Source organism: Magnolia sinica, chromosome 2 (genome assembly GCF_029962835.1).
Source record: "Magnolia sinica isolate HGM2019 chromosome 2, MsV1, whole genome shotgun sequence".
In the NCBI taxonomy this organism is placed as follows: domain Eukaryota; kingdom Viridiplantae; phylum Streptophyta; class Magnoliopsida; order Magnoliales; family Magnoliaceae; genus Magnolia; species Magnolia sinica.
The window spans coordinates 100,832,809-100,847,728 of NC_080574.1; the positions used below are offsets into that span (position 1 = coordinate 100,832,809).

Here is a 14,920-nt window from a genome sequence, read left to right on the forward strand (position 1 = left end):
GATTTCCGAAGAAGGAAATCTCTCCTTCTCCTTTTTCTTCTTCCCACTTGTAAAGCATTCGAACGAGACACCACTGGCGTCAAGATATGGCCCACCTCCATCATCCAAAAGGAGGATCTAAACCGTCCATCTAGTGCGGGTGCGATTCTAACCAAACCCCACCTAATCCCACACCTGGGAACACGTGTGCATGCACACAATTCTTAGTGTAAACAAGACTTGCACGCACAATGTTTTCCAAAGATGGAAACTATCTTCGTGCGTTGCACTGCCAAGCTGGCGATCCATGTGAGGGGTGTCTAACATGATCTGGATCATCCAAATAGACCCATCTTAACCATCTATAGCTTCATGCGGATTAGGGCTCCTATAAGAAAATTGACGCAGATCTCTCCCCACAGTTTTAGAAAACAAAACAGTGGGATTCGATCCATGCCATCTAATCTTCATTCGACGGCTCTTAGGGAATTTAGGGCATGATATAAGGCAAAGGGATTGGATGGCAACCAGTTTTTCTCTAGTTGTGGCGGCAACCCGAGAAAATCTGCTAAAGCAATCGAGCTTCAAACCCACCCAAGAAATGCATTTAGAGCTTCGAAATCTATGGTTTGGAAGCATTGTGAGACCAATTAGAGATGTTCAGTGGCTTCATTTTGGGAAAAGAGACTCCTGTTCGAGATCCGCCATTGGAGATGCCTTCTTCTCCACCGTGTCTGCCAGGTTTAGGGCAGATTGTGGGTTGTGTATGCTTGCGTCCATATCCTCTTAGGCATCTCAACAGGAAGAAGACAGAAAGTCTAGAGAGAGAAGCAGAGAAGTAGAAAGTGGAAGAAGAAAGCAAAGAGAGGGAGAGAGTCAGTTCGAGCTGGTGCCACACTACACCATTGCACCAGGCAACTAAGTCGAGTCTGGACCGAGTTAGGTCAGGCTTGACGTTCGCTATTGGGCATCTCTGGAGAAGAAAGAGAGAGAGAGAAACTGTAAGAAGTAAGAAAGAACAAAGAAGAGAGAACGAGAGAGTGGAATTGAGCTAATGCCGCACGACACTGCACTCACTGCCGAGTCAACTAGACTTGACTTACTGGGTCAAGTTGGGTTCAGTAAACCCTACAACACTGAGGTTAGTAGAAGAAGAAAGAGAGAAAGGAGAAAGGGATAAGGGAGAGAGAGAGAGAGAGATAGAGAGGGCGCTAGATCATTGGCTGCTACTGAGTCAACTTGGTTAAAACCCACCGAGTCCAGCAAGGTTGAGCTGGGCTTGGTTCTAGTCCAGGTATTGCTGGATTTCCAACAAAAGAAGAAAGGAAGAAAGAAAAGAGAGAAGAAGGAGAAGAGAAGAGTGGGGCATTGTCCTCTTCACAGAACTCCCGTCGAATCAACCCGCTGACTTAGCTGGAACTTGACCAGGCCAAGTTCAATGATAGTTCAATCCCAAAAGAGGAGAAAGAGAATGAAAGAAGAAAGTAAGGAAAGGAAGGAAGGAGTAAAGGGAGTCGTTGAGTCGACTCAGTTGAATCAAGTCGTTGTCTTTACTCACCCTCCCGAGTTAACTACTAGACATTGAGTTGGGCCATATAGAAGGCCTGTATCCTAGTCCGTACCATTCTGTAGACTCCCGCGATCGTCTCTATCGAATTCCAGCAACCCGCAACTTGTAATCAAAATTTGCGCACAACCTTAAGTCGCATGTCATAGATTTAAGTCGGCTCGACTCAAAACTTGTACCATCGTGACCGCATCCAACACCGCGTCTTGCGCACCGATGCAATACCTAGGCCAGGAGTCGTGGGCCCGCATATATTTCAAAGAAATGCCGTGCATTGCAAATTTTAAGAGAACCTCTACAACCTATCGCATCAATCAATCAAGTACTATTCAAGTACACAACCCATGCCTCTCCCATCTCTTTCTTACCAACAAAGACAAGCAACCCATACCCCATGCCACCTCACCCCCCATAAGTTAACTCTCTCTTACACACACCCATCTCTCTCTTACACTACCCATTCCTCTCATCCCATCCTTCTTACACAACCCCACTCCTCTCTCATTTCACTCCATTCTCTACCATTTCCCAAGCAACCATGAGAGAAGAGTCCTAAGGAGAGAAAAGATCAAGGCCCACTTTCTTATCCCCCAAATCTCACCATACAACCCTTCAATTCTCATCAACCTCCATCAAAGTTGAAGCCAAGGAGCAAGGGAAGCCATAGAACTAAAAAGATAAGCAATCGGTGGGTGTTTATAGGATTAGTTTTGTATTTTGATGATGGACCAAGTGGGACCTACCGATCGATGGTATGGATCTCACTTTGGACCCTAGGTGTGACCGATGGCCCACCATGATTCATATGATCATCCCATGATGGGGCCATTCTCCATGGACCCCATCATGATGTTTATTTTCTCATTATGGAAGGGTCATCTAGACCTTGCATTTTTAGTGGAGAAGGGATCCCCACTGTTGATTTGGATTGGTGGGCCCACATGTAATGGGACCCACTTGATGTATGTTGTAATGCATGGAAGGGAGGGCCCATAGTGCCGGGGTCCCTCCATCACTTGTTCTCTCTCTCTCTCTCTTTCCTGTTTGATGGCCCACCTTATCATATGTATCGGATCCACACCGTCCACGACACGGGCCCACCTTTATGACGGGTCATCCAGACCGTCCAGCCATAGCGTCGTCCAACAGCAAACTATTGCTGGACCGTATGAAGGGAAAACATATCAGCTAGTACAGCTGGTGGGGCCACACATGTGGACCCACCAAATGTATGCATTTTATATCCCGTTTGTCCATCCAGGGGACGTGGACCCCACCTATGATGTACATGCTACAGCCAGGCCGTCTGTCAATAGATGTCCAGGGCCTGGACGTTTAAACAACAAAAAAATATAAATAATAATAATAATAATAATAATAATATAAAATATATACATTATATATGTATAGAAGAGGATTGGCTGGTGTACGCTGACACTAACTAAATGGTTGCTGCATGAAGTCAGTAAGTTCTGTGGGTCAGTGGGAGGTATGTGCACGTCCACATCGTCCAGATGGCTGGATGGTGGGACCCACATGATGTGTGGATTTCATCCACGCCATCCGTCCATCTAAATGGGACCCACAATATATGTCTTATACCCACACTGTCCATCTATTTTACATCCTAACCATCCGTCTGATGGATGGTGGGCCAGCAACAATAGCAAATTGCTGTTGTTCTGACGTCACCAAGTTCTGTGGGTCTTGTATGATATATGCTTCACCCCTGCTGTCCATTTAGTGGGGCCCCTCGTGATATATGTGCTTTATCAGCGCCATCCTTCTGCCGGGCCCACCTTGATGGATGTGTTTCATCCAATCGTCCATCTGTTGGGTCACACCAGCTACAGAGCTGTTATAGTGATGTCAACAAGTGTGGGCCTAATCATGAGGCATGTATTATATCTAAACCATCCATCCAATTGGCAAGCTCGTCTTAAGGCCTGAGACTAAAAATGAGGCAGATCTATCAGGTGGACCACACTGCAGAAAATAGTGGAGAGTTGAATGCCTACCATTGAAATCCTTTAGGGATCACAAAAGTTCTGAATCAATATGATATTAATTTTTCCACTTGATTCTGCACTACCAGAAAACAGGGCAAAGGCTACGGATAAAAACCGTAGCTAAAAGTCTATGGCTACGGTTAAAATCCGTAGCACGATCGTAGCCATTGGTGCTGTAGCCATAGGTCGAAAAGCTATGGCTACGGATTAAATCCGTAGCCATAGATATAGTGGATACGGATTAAATCCGTAGCCGTTGCTTCTGTAGCACTAAAGTATTTACAACTACGGATTATATCTGTAGCTAAAAGTTGAACAAGAACCGTAGCAATAGGCTGAAATTAGCAACAGCTACGGTTTTCAGATACAAGGCTACGGTTAATAGCCATAGCTAATGAAATTATAAGTACGGATTAGATCCGTAGCAATATTGTCCATAGTTTAAAACTACTTACAGTTACGGATTTTATCTGTAGCTAAAAGTATATGAGAACCGTAGCAAAAAGCCAAATTCAGCAAGAGCTATGGTTTTCAACAAAGGGCTACGGTTAATAGCCGTAGCTAATGCTCACTGTTAAGAAAATATTTAATTATAATCATTCATTCAATTACCACCTACATAATCATTTATTCATTCGATTACAATCATTCATTCAATTACCACCTGCATAATCATTTATTCATTCGATTACAATCATTCATTCAATAATTAATCAATTACAATCCTTCATTCATTCAATTACAATCATTCATTCAATAATGAATCAATTACAATTCTTCAGTCAATCAATTACAATTACAACAGTCTAGTTAAAGTTTTCAAAACAAACTTAATCAAACTGTTACACAACATTAAGTTCCACAAATAATACAAAGTCACAACGCAAGATTTGGGTATGACTTTTGCTTGGCTGATGAACAACTACAGCTTGTTCAGTTGTTTGAAAGCATCTGCAAAGAAGAACTCGGCATTAGCTATAATTTATAGTGGAGTACATCATGAAAAACATATTACACATAAGACAACAAAACAGAACAAATGAACAACAAAACTAAAATACACCATTTCCATTTCTTGGAAGAAGAGGGAAAGTGGGAAACCACCATGCCACATCATGAAAAACTAACGCAAAGAACAAGGCATAACCCAAAGAACCTTAAAAGCTGACTGGATGTAAAACCTGGACCAGACTGGATGAATGGACTGGTTTGTGCTGGAACCAAGCACGGAAACAATTATCTTTGTGATTCACAATACAAAACAAATATAATTTTAAATATGAAACAAATAAAAAAGTAAATTAGAGAACTCTAGGAAAATAGGTACACACCAAATAGATGGGCTGGCATTTGCAATAAATGTTGTTTTTGAATTTCCACCAAGAGCATCTTGTAATCAAAGACTTGTATTGAGGAACAATCAATTATAAGCAAATTGGACCATAAGCTCATTTTATGAGGAAAATATAGGCATATATTGTAAATCATGAGATATATTGTCATAATCACATCATCCACAAACTCAAGGGATATATTTACCAGTAAAGTATTTCTGCAAAGGTAGCTTTCAGGCATAACAACTTTTGCAAGATGTGATTGTTGATATATGTGGGATACAAGTAACTCAAATTAATCTAAGAGTTAGCGATTTTGTTATTCCTAGTTGTAGAGCTTCCAAGATTCTATAGTATGAGCATGGCTCAAATATATGACATGTGACTTATAGTTAGGAAGATATATGGGCAGCCTAATTGTAGGAACAACAAACCTACATACCTTCAATGTTGTTGATACCAACACCAATATTAGCCTCTTGAATCATGCCAAACAGCTCCAATCCAGTGAATATGCACCAGCTGATGCATACTCGATTTCATTCTCATTCTGGGATACATCTAAACATGTCTTCAAATACAATACATAAATGCAGGTGAGAGTATTGGGATATTAACATACAATACACAAATGCAAGTAATGGTGGATTTTACTACATTACAAGCACAGAGAAATACCCTATAATGAGAATTTCAAACTTTAGATGTTCCAAAACTCAAAAGCCGGGACTCATACAAACATAAACACAACCTGAGATGTTCTAAGATGGCTTAGGACTTTTTAACATCTGATTTAAGATAGACTATTACTCACAATTTCTGTACCAATGAAAATAAGTGTAGCATAGGGTGCAGTTGGTTGCACCAAACATCATGAAATTCGATTTATACCATTGAAAACTAACCTTCCACTTTAATCTTGCCAACTACTTTCTTTGCCGCTCCATATATTCACTCATATCCAATCGTATCATGGCTGCCACCTACAACAATGTCAGCAAAAAAATGAAATTAACTCTATAGTTAAAAGAACCATTGTAATATAGAACTCTCTCTGGCCATTAAAAAAAAGACCAGATTTATTTTTTTAAAAAAAAATCCATACCGTTTCTGCCTAGATTTTTGCATTTTCCACCACCTGCATAAACATAATAAAGACGAGATCCAAAATGAAGCTCTAGCTAAACCATCAAGAACCCAAATTCCTCAGTTTAAAAATGACAAATAGAGTCACGGTAATTACAAAGTAGACTGCAACTCAAGCCAACACCTGAAAATCTATAAACCCCTTGATGGGGTCTACTCCAATGGCTTTCAAAACCTAGCCAAATGAACATGAAAACCAAGCCATCAACAAGCTCGTCTGTCCTTCTACACCATACTGAAAACAAAGACCATAGCAGCACAAATTACAATTCAAAATTCAGTATGGTGTGCTGTATAGAAAGTGGCTAAAAGATAATGACAGTGCACTCGTTGTGTTGTAGTGGATATATCCTCACAAACAACCATGCATACATTAATTTCCAACTATCGAAAGAGAAGTTGGTTTTTCAAACTATCACCAATGAATATTTTCTCCTAACAGTCCCAGCCGTACATGTGTCGCTGGCAAACCTGAAAACATAATTTTATTCTCTTAGTACCAAAAAGAAAAGAAAGAAAAAAAAAAAAAGAAATGTGAATATCCAACAAAGGATTATAATCTTGTCAAAACAATAAAACTCAAATCTTTGCTAGTGCATTTTTCTACTCTAAGACGAGCATGGTCTTTGACGAGCATGGGATGAACTCATTTTCAGGCCTCTGACGAAAAGGGCCTTAACATTTCCTTCACAAGTCTATGATCTTTTATTCTGTCTATGAACACTAACGTGTACTAGCTCAGTGGGGCATCAGAGACATGAAGATATGCTTAACATAGATTGCAGCCCATGGATTATGGTGAATTTCAGTTCTCTTAGTTGCAGTTTTTTTTTTCAAGTTACTCATAGGTCCACAAAATTTGCGATTACTCTTCTACCTTCACGTAGAGACACCCCAACAACAACTAGGATCTGAGAGATATCAATAGACAAACATTTGATACTCCAACACATTAAAAACCAGGCTTCTCAAGAGCATTCATCTCTTATCAAAGTAATCTTAAAAACTCTTTGAGGTGCTTGGTCAGAAAATATGCAGGTTGAGTTGAATGGGGCCCAAGTACTAAAAAATTATGGAAAGCAAACTATAACATATTCTTGTAAACTAACTGTAAAGAGATAACATTCCTTTCTGTTGTCCCAAATGTAAACAGTGTAATTCTTTTAAATCAAATAACTACTGTACTTAAATTTTGTAACCACATCTTAGTAACTTCAAAATGTGTGTAAACCAAGGATCAGAGCAAGATCGTACCTGCAATAAGTTCAAAACCCAGTATGCTATCGAACAGGTTGCCGTGTAATGCTGCATCAAATAGGTCAAGCTACTGATCGGTTTGCTCATGTTCTAACAAACACAATACAGGAAAATCTACCGCACTTGAACATGAAAATGAGGCATAGTAGAGCTCTCACTTTGGCAATCTGTAGTGCAAGGAATGCAATCCAGACAGAGACAAAAAGGATGAGGTCATTCCAGTAAACATTCTTAAGAATTGGGACTTGGGATGGTTACAAGAAATTACTCTAACAGCTTAGATAGATGGGAATACAACTAACAACATACTCACCTTTGCATCTCCAGATGCCCTAGTCTCTTTTTTAGTACCATTTCTTAGACCACCAAGGAGAGGCTTGTACTCCACCTCTTCATTGCCAGTGCCTGTTTCAAAAGGGAAAAGGAATTGTAAGTCTCAAAGAAAAAAAAAATCCTATTTTCCACAGAATAAAATTCCAAACTCTGCTTACAGCTGGAAATACAGAGTTCTGAAGAGCTCTTTTTGCCTGAATCTCCTATAGTTCGGTTGGAAAAAATAAAGATTTTTAGCTACAAAACTTCAAAATAGAGAAATTCAATAAAGTAATCTGATCTATGACTTCTCATTTCCCATTGCTGCATACAACCAAAAGAGTAAGACCAATATTAAAATCAATATAAAGAAGGCTAAGAAGCTGTCCTCATTGGTAGGCAGATTTACGGCAATTAAAAAGCTCATAAAGAAGGCTGAGAAGTGTTCTGCATGCTTACTTTGAATAAATGCAACCTGTTCTGGAAGCCATGTGTCGAGTGTAGCAGATCGTACCTACAGCACATAGCCAATACTTTCATTTTTAAACCTAGCAGGGATACAAAGCTAACCAGTAAATAGCTGTGTACAAAAGGGATGTGTACACAACTTACCTTCATAGGCTTTCAATTTTGGAACTGTGATTTGTTTGGGGCTACAAATTCCTGTAACCATATCAAATTTCAGGATCTTCAACAAACAGCGTAACTAGCAAAAAATAAATAAATCTCATGGGCCTGCCCCATGTATAAAAACATATTCTCAGGTCTGAGGGCCATAGAAGTCTAACCTGAAAGCCATCATTAGTGACAGATTCGTTTTGCTGCAAATATATATAAGCCATCATTAGTGACAAGTTCTCAATCAGGTAGCTACACATTCCATAGAATTTCAAGTTTATAGGCTATGACAGATTCGTTTACAAACACTGATGCAGAGATTGGTGCCATGTCCTTTTCTTTTCTTTTCTTTTTTATTTTTTGCCATTTTTGGTTTCATGAAAAACGGAACCCAGATTCAGATAGCAATGAACTGAACACAACATTATTCATGCAGTGCTCATACCAGGATCATGATATGATGATACCAATGCCTTGAGAATATTACTAATATCCATGGCAATAATTACATAAAAGAAAAAAGAAAAAAGAAAAAGGAAAAACACTCATTCCATGTATATGTATATGTGTGTCATCATCATAGCTGTCTCAGCTATTTCGGGTCAGCTTCTTAAGAATGCTGAGCTGCCCATTTGACACACACACATAGAGGAAGGGAGGGAGGGAAGGGGGGAGAGAGAGAGAGAGAGAGAGAGAGAGAGAGAGAGAGAGATGACTCTTACGGGAGTTCAAATCTAGCATTTGCATGATCATGAATGTGATATTTACACCAGCCATAGCAAATGGATACTCCCAAGTAGCTCACTTTCCACTGTGCTTGTTCAATAGCCTCTGAAAAGATATCTAAGACAGTACAAAAGAAACAAGCATTTGTTCAGAAAGATAACTAAGACAGTACAAGAGAAACAAGCATTTGTTCAAACAGAAAGATAAATATTTTTTAAACTTAACAACATTTTTTAAGATTGGCAATGGAATGATTAAGTTGATTACCCCATCAGATGTAGAAATGATAGAATGCAGATTTGGTGTGGAGTCTGCACTTTCTATTTTAACAGTTACATGTATATCTGCACCACAGCCCGCAGACACTATAACTGCACCACAGTTACATGTATATTTCTTATTGTCATCTCTCAAAATTCTCCATCCACTAAAACAAAATCCTCAAACATTCCATGAAAATTGAAGATAGAAAGGGAAATTGAAAACACTAAACCTTAAGCGCTAACTCCTTGAGATCACAGGACGTTGCCTGGTTAACCATGATTTCCCTCATTTTTCTGCGAATCTGTCTGATTTGGCTTGACTGGGCATAACAGTTCGCTTAACCTGGTTAGGGCGCCTCTTGGTGAATCCAATGCAAAACATTCTCAGGGTGTAGTTGTCTATCGTCTTCACATGTACATGCGCCTTGATCAAGGTTTGCCACTTACGGACCAGCGATCTTAATTTGTCGGTTGTAAAATCCTGTAGGACTGATCCTCATCAGCTTGAAGGTTAGCCAAGGAACACTCAAACACTCGGTGTTTGAGACCTTCATTCTGCAAGTTACAGACATTAAAATAAATGTGAGGCTTGTGACTCTAAACAGACATTAAAAATACTGTAACAATGTCTTCATACTGCACTTCTAGCAGCAAATATTCAGCATACAATTTGCTCCTTAGATTTCCACCATTGGAAACTCATTTTTTAACTTTAAATAGTATCATTTTCATTACTGCCAAGCAGGATACAGGTCCCCTACAAAGCCCCAAATCTATACTTACATTCTGTTTGATGAAAATAAAGTATAATGGATTAATTTAAAATGAAACATTTTATATCAATACAAAAAAAAAAGGTCTTTTAAGGGAAAGATACGAGCATTGCCTCAAACCATGTTGCAATCACTACAGTTGGGACTCAAAGAAAGCATTATGATATGATTGGAGTTCCAGCAAATGTTTGTTGGTTCAACACATAACATGCTTGGCTTCACCAATTTCCCTACACCAATTGTAAGATTTCTGATTTTCTTAAATTACCAAACAAAAAAAAAAAATCTGAAAAATATATAAATGGAAAATTAAAAGCTCATCAATCATCCATTTCCCATCAACATGCACCTATACGGTAATCTCATGTCATGATATTGGTAATTGAGAACATGTATATGGATACAAATCATGACAGTGTTCAGGGATTCTCGTCTTTCCTTTTTGCTCTCTCAGGGTGGAAAAGCTAAATTAGCAACAAACCTGAATATTAGGTGCAAAGCCACCTTCATCACCAACATTCATTGCATCTTGGCCATATTTTTTCTTAATCATAGCCTGAAGGAGAAGTGGGAATCAAAGTTTGTAGTTGAGACCTAAATGGACAATTTTTGAAGTTGTTAAGCAAAATAAAAGCTTGCCTTCAAATGGTGATATACTTCGACACCCATCTTCATGGCTTCCTTGAAAGTGGATGCCCCAACAGGAAGGATCATAAACTCCTATAAAATAAAAATAAATGAGGAACAACCATGATACCTTTTGCTTGCACCAGCCCCACTCATTAACTGTTCCATCAAGTTGTTGTACCATGAAGTTATCAATGCCAGTTTGCTCGGTTGGGTCCTGTAAAGATAACATAAGCATCAACAGGCTCAACATCAATACCAGAACAACACATTTCAAGAGTGAAATGCTAATTTCTAAATGCAGGCACCAGAAACAGGCTCACCTTCAACAGATTACATGCAGCCTTATAAACATCAGGCGACTGCAAGTGGAAAGTTAAATGCATTGTAACTTCAAGAGAAAGAATAGAGTATGGACAGAAAGAATAGAGAAAGTGTAGTGACTTGAGAGAAGAAAAAAATAAAAAAAATAAATGAGATTTCAAAGAAGCTAAAACACCAAAGAGTTCTGAAATACTCAGCTAAAATGCTAGTCAGAAATTGTTCATTATTGTTATCAATGCACAATGAAAAAAGATCATCTATTAGCATCCATACACAACAAGTTACCCAAGGCAGAAGTTCCTTCCTTGCCATGAAAAGAGATCTTTGAAGACTTAAAACCCAGATGATGCACCCAAAATGTTATTTAAAACTTTAAATTAACATAATAGTTTTTGTTTTATTTCAGCCAATTCCAGCAAAACTTTTTGTGCCCGAACCTGAAGTGGAACTAAAATTCAAAAGCTCCTATTCCAATATTCTTTTCAAACATTTTGGCTAGAACCAACATAGATTTCTGCTGTTGACTTTTTTTGGTTGATTCCCGTTCTCAGAGCAAGAACTTTCAGATGCATTTAGGGGCATTTCAGGTAAATAACACTCCCCATCCACCTCAACCATTCAACAAGGATTAAAACAGGATGGAATTCTCTCTTTACGCATAGGGGAGGGTTTTCTACCTTTTTCTGGAACCAAATCTGCAAGCAGAGATAGCTTTTCCTTCCATTTTCTCTAGCAAGTCATTCTTGGAAGGACAAAGGTACTAAAATTCTACAAACACTTGACTTTGCTATAAGCAATCTTTAGAGGTAACATCACTAAAATTCTGCAACCATTTGACTTTGCTGTAATGCAATCTTTTGAGTAACAAACACTCTTTAAAGTTTGTGGTATCTTATTAAAAAACCATGTTGAATATTAGATTTCATATTTATTCTATTTACATGGGTTTCGATTTCTCAAAACCATTAAAATGACCAAACAGAATTTTCAAAAACAGAGTGCCAACATCAATGAAAATACAGCTTCTAACAGGAACTTCATTTCCATCAATGAGAATATTCCATAAGTTCTCAAGACATAAAAAAGCATAGTTAAACCAACGTGGAAGTCAAAAGATGAAAGGTTGTGCTTGAGAGAGATCCATGAGCCATGATATTAGAATGGTTAAAAAGAAAAAAAAATTGAAATGATGAAACAGAAATTCCAATTCACTAGCCCAAAAGTGGTAGCCCAGATATGTTGAATCAAGCACTACTGTGTAATTAGCGTGAAACAAGCACTATTGTTGCATCAAGCACTACTGTGTAACTACTGGGAAATGAGAAGCTTAGACCTTTGTAGGAAATTGCTGAGTACAACCTGGTATAAATGCACCGAGTAGTGCTATAGCAAAATATTATTCTGCCAAAAGAGCCACAAGACTAGGTTATTACCTCAGCAGTATGACTTCCATGGGAAGTTGAAGCCTCAATGTCCTTGTCAGACAATTTCAACAGTAGCTCGTTGATATTAAAATACTCAAGCAAAGAAGGATCCTCCTCGCCAACAACAGGAGACAGTCAAGGATGTGGTTCTAACAATGAATTACACCCTATCCCAGCCTCAGTTGCGCAGTTTGTCATGACCATATTTTGGCCATCTGTCGAACCAGGTGAAGGAGAACTAGAGCCAGCAAGAGGAAGAGATAAAGAGGAATTGTTTGCCGCATCATCATCCCAATCTTCTTCTCTAAATGGTGCTCCATGCTGTTCACCATTTTTGGGCCTGGTCTACTATTTTTAAAAATTTTGCAGAGCACAAATGCATCCTGCAAAAAGAAAAGAGAAAAATACACCCAACTCAGTTTGGGAACAAACAAAATTGGTCATGTTGGGGTTTCTTGTACACATGTTTAAAATGGGTTGTGGTTCTATATAGTACAAGAAGTATCCTCTATAGCACAAATGGACAGTCGTTAACATTCAACTAACAAATATGGTTACAAAAAGGAGCATTTAAATGCATATACAAAGCTTCTTTCTGATGTTTGAGATCAACCACAAACAACCTACATTAATACATATGTGCATGCACATACATACTCGCTACGCAATACACATACATAAAATCAAAAGTGTCGCTTTACGGGTTCATGAGACATCCATGTATGTGTGTTTCAGCAATTTACATATTTGACCACAACCTGACAAAATCTGAACCACTACAAATGTACAATAGTTTAAAGCCTTCATTTTGATCGAAATCACTCATTCATTGAAATTTTACCTGTCAGAAGCTAAAAGTAAAGCAAGGAAAATTAACAAAATTTGTAGGCAGACAGGAACTCTGACCATCTTTTTTTAAAAAAACAAAGTGAGTTGTGCTCATAAATAAACTTTATGGTCTATATATTCCTTTCTGGGAAAAAAAAATCTCATCATCATTCCCAACTGCAAACCTGACAACAATGGATTCGTTAAACTGGGTTTCAGTGGGGATATCAAGTTATATATTCTTCTCAATTTCAATCTTGGTTTTCTTTTTATATATTTAGACTGGAGTATAAAACAGGACTGGAGTTTTTGTATTTAGACTGGAGTATAAGCAGGACTTGTTGTTAATGTTGTTGTTGTTGTTGTTATTCTTATTATAATATTTTGTTTGGCATGTCATATTGTTAGGATTCATGATTGAAGTAATGGCATAAGCTTGATGTCAGCTGCCAACCAGATGCAACCCCTCTCCTTTATCTAAGCTGGCAACCAGATGCAACCAGAAAGTCTTCATTGGTTTGATTAATTCCATTATGTAAGCACTAAAACATCCTAAGCACTTCAAGAACAACTTATCACCAAACCAATGAAAATTACACAATTTATAAACAAAGAACAAAGAGCACTTCTAACAGGTCCCTAATAATCTGATCAAATACTTTCTTCATGGTTGCAACAGATGAAACGAACTGTCCTCTTTAAGAGCAAGTCCCCTGAAACTCTTTTTATAGCAAAGAAACCTGCAGATCCTCACCTGAATGGAGGACATCTACATTTAAGAAAGCATCAAATAAATGAAAACTGCTTGCAAGAATCTAACAAAAGCATGATCTCTAGGAATCACACAGGCAAAAGACTAAGAGAAGAAGGAAAGACATGTACCCAAGGTGGACAAATGCCTTGTGGAACTATGGACGAACTTGATAGACCAAATACTATGTAGATATAGCAGCATGTTAATAGCCACTGACATCACCTTCTGAAGTAATGGCACTGCTCGAGCTCGGTTCTTCATCTTCACTCACCAAATCTGACATTTGCTCAAATCTGTCACCATCTCTGATCCGATTGGGTTACAGATTCGGCATCAACTCAGACCTATCATCTCCGCTCATCGAAACCCACCACTGTCCCCTCATTGAAAACTGAAAACCCATCTCTCCTTAGTCGCAATCGCTGAAAACCTCTGTCCTCATCCAACCCTCGACCATAGATGTCGCCCATTGCAATCTAATCAGGCCGAATCCACCCTCATTGTAGTCCCCACAAACCCATCAGGTCAGGCCATCGCCCAAATCTGACAGCCCCCAAAATCCTTTCCGCGTCCACCATTAAAACCCCCTTGAACCTCTGCCACTGCATCTTCTCTATTGGAATCATCACATGCAAACCCGGAGAGCGAGGGAATGAGAAAGGGAGGGGGAGAGCGAGGGAATGAGAAAGGGGTTTTGACGGGCGTGAGATTGAGATTGAGAGAGATAGTGAAGAGCGGCGAGGGAGATAGAGAGAGAGAGAGAGAGAGAGAGAGAGGGACGGACGTGAGAGGGAATAGGGTTGAGTGGAGGGAAATGTACATTTCGTGAGAGGGGAAAAACAGAATAGGGTTGAGTGGAGGGAAGTGAGAGGGGGAAAAGAAAAAGGCACCGCAGTTTTTTACATTTTCGCCTGCTACGGTTCTACTATGGTTTTTAACCGTAGCTAAAAGCTCATATGACCGTAGCCATTGTACAATC

At 39.0% G+C, this 14,920-nt stretch overlaps 1 protein-coding gene and 1 long non-coding RNA gene across 4 annotated transcripts; both read right to left on the bottom strand.

The window, feature by feature from the left end:
* Nucleotides 1–5,653: 5,653 nt before the first annotated feature.
* On the bottom strand, nucleotides 5,654–6,527 carry LOC131229736 (uncharacterized). Its single transcript, XR_009163567.1, has 3 exons — nucleotides 6,160–6,527; nucleotides 5,995–6,027; nucleotides 5,654–5,872 (listed from the first exon to the last, which is right to left on the bottom strand). It is a non-coding gene; the product is annotated as an uncharacterized LOC131229736 (long non-coding RNA).
* A 3,994-nt stretch (nucleotides 6,528–10,521) lies between these two features.
* Nucleotides 10,522–14,715, bottom strand: LOC131229740 (uncharacterized). 3 transcript variants are annotated; one of them, XM_058225757.1, is made up of 3 exons: nucleotides 14,164–14,674; nucleotides 10,935–10,973; nucleotides 10,522–10,828 (listed from the first exon to the last, which is right to left on the bottom strand). In XM_058225757.1, exons 1-3 carry the CDS (start codon nucleotides 14,200–14,202, stop codon nucleotides 10,559–10,561), a joined length of 348 nt encoding a protein of 115 aa, XP_058081740.1. In that variant the 5' UTR covers nucleotides 14,203–14,674; the 3' UTR covers nucleotides 10,522–10,558. The 3 variants fall into 3 exon arrangements, 1 of the variants encoding a protein (XP_058081740.1); XR_009163573.1 differs by having other exon boundaries at nucleotides 10,524–10,828; nucleotides 14,070–14,673; XR_009163571.1 differs by having other exon boundaries at nucleotides 10,522–10,973; nucleotides 14,070–14,715.
* Nucleotides 14,716–14,920: the final 205 nt, after the last annotated feature.

Bases quoted from the DNA above. Each gene is read 5' to 3' on its own strand.
- LOC131229740 (XM_058225757.1), bottom strand. From the start codon at position 14,202: ATGAAGAACCGAGCTCGAGCAGTGCCATTACTTCAGAAG. The intron at 10,974-14,163 runs GTGATGTCAGTG...TTCCACTTGCAG, and splicing joins CAGTGCCATTACTTCAGAAG to TCGCCTGATGTTTATAAGGC. The intron at 10,829-10,934 runs GTGAGCCTGTTT...TTATCTTTACAG, and splicing joins CTGCATGTAATCTGTTGAAG to GACCCAACCGAGCAAACTGG.